Source organism: Bombus bifarius, unplaced genomic scaffold (assembly GCF_011952205.1).
Source record: "Bombus bifarius isolate JDL3187 unplaced genomic scaffold, Bbif_JDL3187 scf7180000009761, whole genome shotgun sequence".
Classification (NCBI taxonomy): domain Eukaryota; kingdom Metazoa; phylum Arthropoda; class Insecta; order Hymenoptera; family Apidae; genus Bombus; species Bombus bifarius.
The window spans coordinates 584,992-589,489 of NW_022885321.1; the positions used below are offsets into that span (position 1 = coordinate 584,992).

Genomic DNA, 4,498 nt, shown 5'->3' on the forward strand with positions numbered 1-4,498 from the left:
TTTTATATAATATAATTCCAGAATATATACTTCAGAAGTATAGATTATTATAATTAGTAATTATTATCCATATGTTTTAGGAATTGTTAATATTATTAATACTGTCAAAACAATCACTATTATTAATATGAATATTATAATATGTTACGACCGTTCGCGGAGAGACGCGGTCGCTAGGAAAACGCGTCAGCGAGAGGCGTAAATTCTCGCTACGATTATGTTAATCAACGCCGCGAAATAGTCGTTCCCCTGTTTCGGTTAAGATAACAGAGGTGGTTTAATGAATGTAACACTGTATTAACAGGTTAACATAGAATAATATATTTTACAATAATATGATGAATATGTTACAGAAATTTGACTCGACTTTGCGATATCTCTAGATAAATTCGTTTGCTCGTCAGATTTGTCGAAATGTCACGTTAGACTCGTCAGAAGGAACTGAACGCCCTTCGATTATTCCTTTGTCTCATTTGGAAGACGACCCCCACTCTACTCGGGTCACGCCACCGCTCGCGTCTATGATCACGTATGCCTCTTCTTGTGTGAAAACGTAACGGTTAAAAATCGACGTTTCTAGAGCTCGCTGCTTGGCGACAACTATGCTCTCGTCGATACATTATATATGATCCGGCGGGCAGATAAGACGGTCTGCCTGCGACGTTGTAGGACCGCGAGCGACGGTTAGAAAATACAGCCTGTGGTAAGCCTCGTGGCGTAACATAATACGTTATTTAATTATATTCACATAGCTATTGCTAGCTAATTTCAATAAAAGATGTCAAATGAAAAGATCGTCCTAGAAAAGCGTTCTTTGTTTCTCTAATTAAAATACGTTAATTAATGGAAAAACTGGAGGAATATTCAATCGTATGAATATTCGTATTAAATATAAATATTACTTTGAGAAGAAAAAATATATTAAAAGTAACTTTTAGTGTTTCCACTACAATTGACTATAATATTCCATAGAACTCTCCAAACTGCTGTACAACTACATATAGCACAGAGGAGAGCAATGCATATGGCCACTTTCCGCGTGCGCGACCTACGAATTTACGAACATCCTGGACTACCACTATCTTCCCTCCACTTGGACATGTAGCGCATCCATGCCGACACAAATACGAACATTTCGCTGTCGACACGCCACGGGCATGTTTTCTCAGCTGGTGCCCTAACTCTCGATCTCGAACGATCCTCCTTTCCCCGTCTTCCGTGCTATGGTGCAGACCTGGTGGATCCTTTCAAGACACGGTCGGCTACCCACAAAGGATCTGCCCTTTCATACGCACGTTATTATACTCTTTACAGAATATCGTTCCACCTTTTCCCTTTTAGAAGGAAGGAGAAGGTAGAAAACGCAGAGAAGGAAGAAAAAGGAGGACTCTCAGCTTGATCATGTGCATGTTGGTGTTTTACACGTGTATATATACATACGCCTACGCTTTGTGAATCGAGCCTAAAGGCAGGGTGGACGTTTCGACGAAAGCTTCGAGATTTTCTTGTTTAATTTGTTGTTATAGCTGCTTGAGACGCACAGATCAGCCCATTCGCTCAGTCTACGATCCTCAAACATTCATTATGTTTTTTTGTAACACATCCACCAATGCGACTAGAATTGCGGCTTTTGCACGCCACCCTGTTTGCTCTCCAGTTGTGCAAAGATCTGTATTTCACCGCGTTCACCATCCTGCTAACCGTCTTTATTAATCGAGGGAATACGAGGGCGGATTATGGGGTTGCTATTGTGCGTGTGGTGGGGGGGGGGGACTGCGAAATGTGGGCACTGCCTAAGGAAAGAGATTGAAAATACTAAGCGATTAATGATGTAATAACTTAAATATCTCTGAATATTCCAGGATTCTTTCACTTAGAAAGTAAGGAACAGCTTTAATAACAGCTGCAATTAAGACATTTTATGTCTTACATCCAGATCTTGAACTTTATAATTTTTTACTCAATTCTCTACTATTTCATTACTAGTATGTACAATTAAGAAGATACAAATTTATTAAATACAAATTTCATACAGCTTGCAGAATGTTATATAAATTGTAATAATTAAGAGACGTTAGCATATTCAAGCAACTATTTACACAGCAAAAGTCGGCGTTCGTATTATCATATGTATTTTTCAACTTGAATAAGAATGAAACGATAATGCGTGATGGACTGAAATTGAACTCACGAAATTCAATTGAGCAATTAATCACATCCTATCGACGATTGCATCACGCTTTGCATCTGATGCGATTACGAGATGGTATTATCGCGGTCCATTAGCGATTGTTTGTAAGAAACAGCAAGTCAATTTTCCGCGTTCGATGAATCGTGAGAAATTCAGTTCAGACAGTCTAGAAAACTTAGTGAACCGTTTACAGGCCCTAGACGGATATCTTCTGTCTGATTTGGCACATTTTCCTCTCCGCTTTCGGAATGTACTGTTAGCTTTCCTCGACGAGCATTATGCTTGACAAAATCTTACGACGAATTGGAAGATACATACATAAACGATGTATTTCCTCTTAAGAAATTATTCTTCGGTATGGATAGCTCCGTAGATTGTCAGTATCTTCCTACACGATCTGTAAAAGTAGACAGGAACACGTGACGTGCGTTTCTCGAAGGAAATACTGGACCCATGCATTCTAAAAGAAGTTGATTTCTCTCTTTTACGGCGGTTTTGAAATCCTCCTCTGATACCGCGCCATCGCGATCCACGTCTAGCTTTTTTATTAACAAATCTATCAAGTCCTATAAAACGAAAAATATATTACAAATATTGGATTGAATCGAGAGAATTTATTGAGAATTTAAGGTAAAAGGAAAAGATATTGAAATTCGCATAGCAAAATATACTATTTTTCTTGTGATTCAATTATTAAAGCATTCTAGTACGATACCTGAACATATATAGATTACTATACCTTCACAGCTTCTTCTGGGTTTTCATCATTCTGCAATTTAATTAAACATCCACGCATCATAGGAAATATATGCTCCTTTTTTAATTTGTGAGTTCTCATGTTATCGTACACCTAGAATTGAATTTCGGGAAGGACGGTAAGAAAATTTATTAAGGGAATAATATTGGTTGAGCGTAGAAAGATGGTTGTATACTCTATAAGCAAAATGAATTTTTTCGTCTAAAGTTCCGCGAAGAATCACCGACAGACCTTCGACCCATTGTTCAGAGTATATCTAAATTATAGTTTACAATAATTAATCGATATTTAATACTTTTAAACAGTTGTTTACCTGCAAAGCATTTCGTTTGTCGACGACGGAAAACATTCTGTCGATCAATAAATGACGAATATTTTTTGTGAAATCCAAACTAGCGTGGAAAATGTTTCGAAATATTAATCTGCTTATTGGACCCAGCATTTGCACGCATTTACGATGGATAATTGACAAAGCTACCAATAAATTAATCAGACCAATAAAAAACATGAAAAATTGTGACACAATGAATTTCTAACCTTCAACTTCTCTCACATCAAAGTGCGTACTGCGTGCCAATCTTTTGAACCTTGGCATATTTTTCGTTCTGTAAACGATTTCTGCCAAGGTGTCATTTAACATATCTATTGGCTGTTCTGCCGGCATTTTGAATAGTTATACTTGTGAATTTTGGTCACGAAATTTGAAAAGGCAAGTTATCTCTTGAACGACGTCACGTATCTTCAGATTTGTTTTTACACTACGATAGATTTTTTCTATTATTTTCTAATTTCATGGTGTTCTATGTATTCTGGTGCTGATGATGACATTAATGTAAGGATAAAATATTTCTCAGAGTCAACGAATGACTCTGCACTTATCGGTGCGCATGTTGACGCTTTTCCGAGAGCAACTGGAAAAAGTCCACTACCTTGAAACATCTTATATACAAAGGTATAGGATAACGGGCGAAGAACAACGAAGGAATCTGTCTCATTGACTTGGCAATGAGAACCGTGCATTTTGTAACAGCGAATTTACTGTATCAAGTTGTAGTCAGAGATTGACAGAATTGTAGAGACAGCATAGTGTAGTTTTTATTGTATATACAAAATATTAACATTTTATAAAATATATTTCTTATATTAAAGTTTACTTGTGCAATACCACTTATCACAAGTAGAAATGCACTAGACATCGCAGCGGCCCATTAGCTCAGTTGGTTAGAGCGTCGTGCTAATAACGCGAAGGTCGCGGGTTCGATCCCCTCATGGGCCAAATTACTTTTTTTAAATTTTATTTAACATCCAATGCTATAATTTTCTATGTAACAATTTGAGCAATAATTTTATAATGCTTTTGAATACATAGATATATAGACAGAAGAAAAGTAATCACTTGAAATGAAGGTTTACTGTAATAATGTATACTGCACTTTACCGCATGTTGAAATAGCGCTTCGTGGTTTACTCATATTAATTTACATTTATACATTGAATCTAGTATATCTTATGTAAGGAGATCTGAGTTTCTTCTATTAACAAGTACTACT

At 36.8% G+C, this 4,498-nt stretch overlaps 1 protein-coding gene and 1 non-coding gene across 2 annotated transcripts; one reads left to right on the forward strand and one right to left on the reverse strand.

Annotated features, from left to right (window-relative positions):
• Positions 1–2,042: 2,042 nt before the first annotated feature.
• LOC117215658 (EF-hand calcium-binding domain-containing protein 1-like) lies at positions 2,043–3,612 on the reverse strand. The gene is made up of 5 exons (XM_033462039.1): positions 3,486–3,612; positions 3,262–3,422; positions 3,124–3,204; positions 2,931–3,041; positions 2,043–2,757 (listed from the first exon to the last, which is right to left on the reverse strand). The coding sequence occupies exons 1-5, from the start codon at positions 3,610–3,612 to the stop codon at positions 2,569–2,571; spliced, it is 669 nt and encodes a 222-aa protein (XP_033317930.1). The 3' UTR covers positions 2,043–2,568.
• Positions 3,613–4,150: 538 nt separating this feature from the next.
• Positions 4,151–4,224, forward strand: Trnai-aau. Its single transcript has one exon. It is a non-coding gene; the product is annotated as a tRNA-Ile (tRNA).
• Positions 4,225–4,498: the final 274 nt, after the last annotated feature.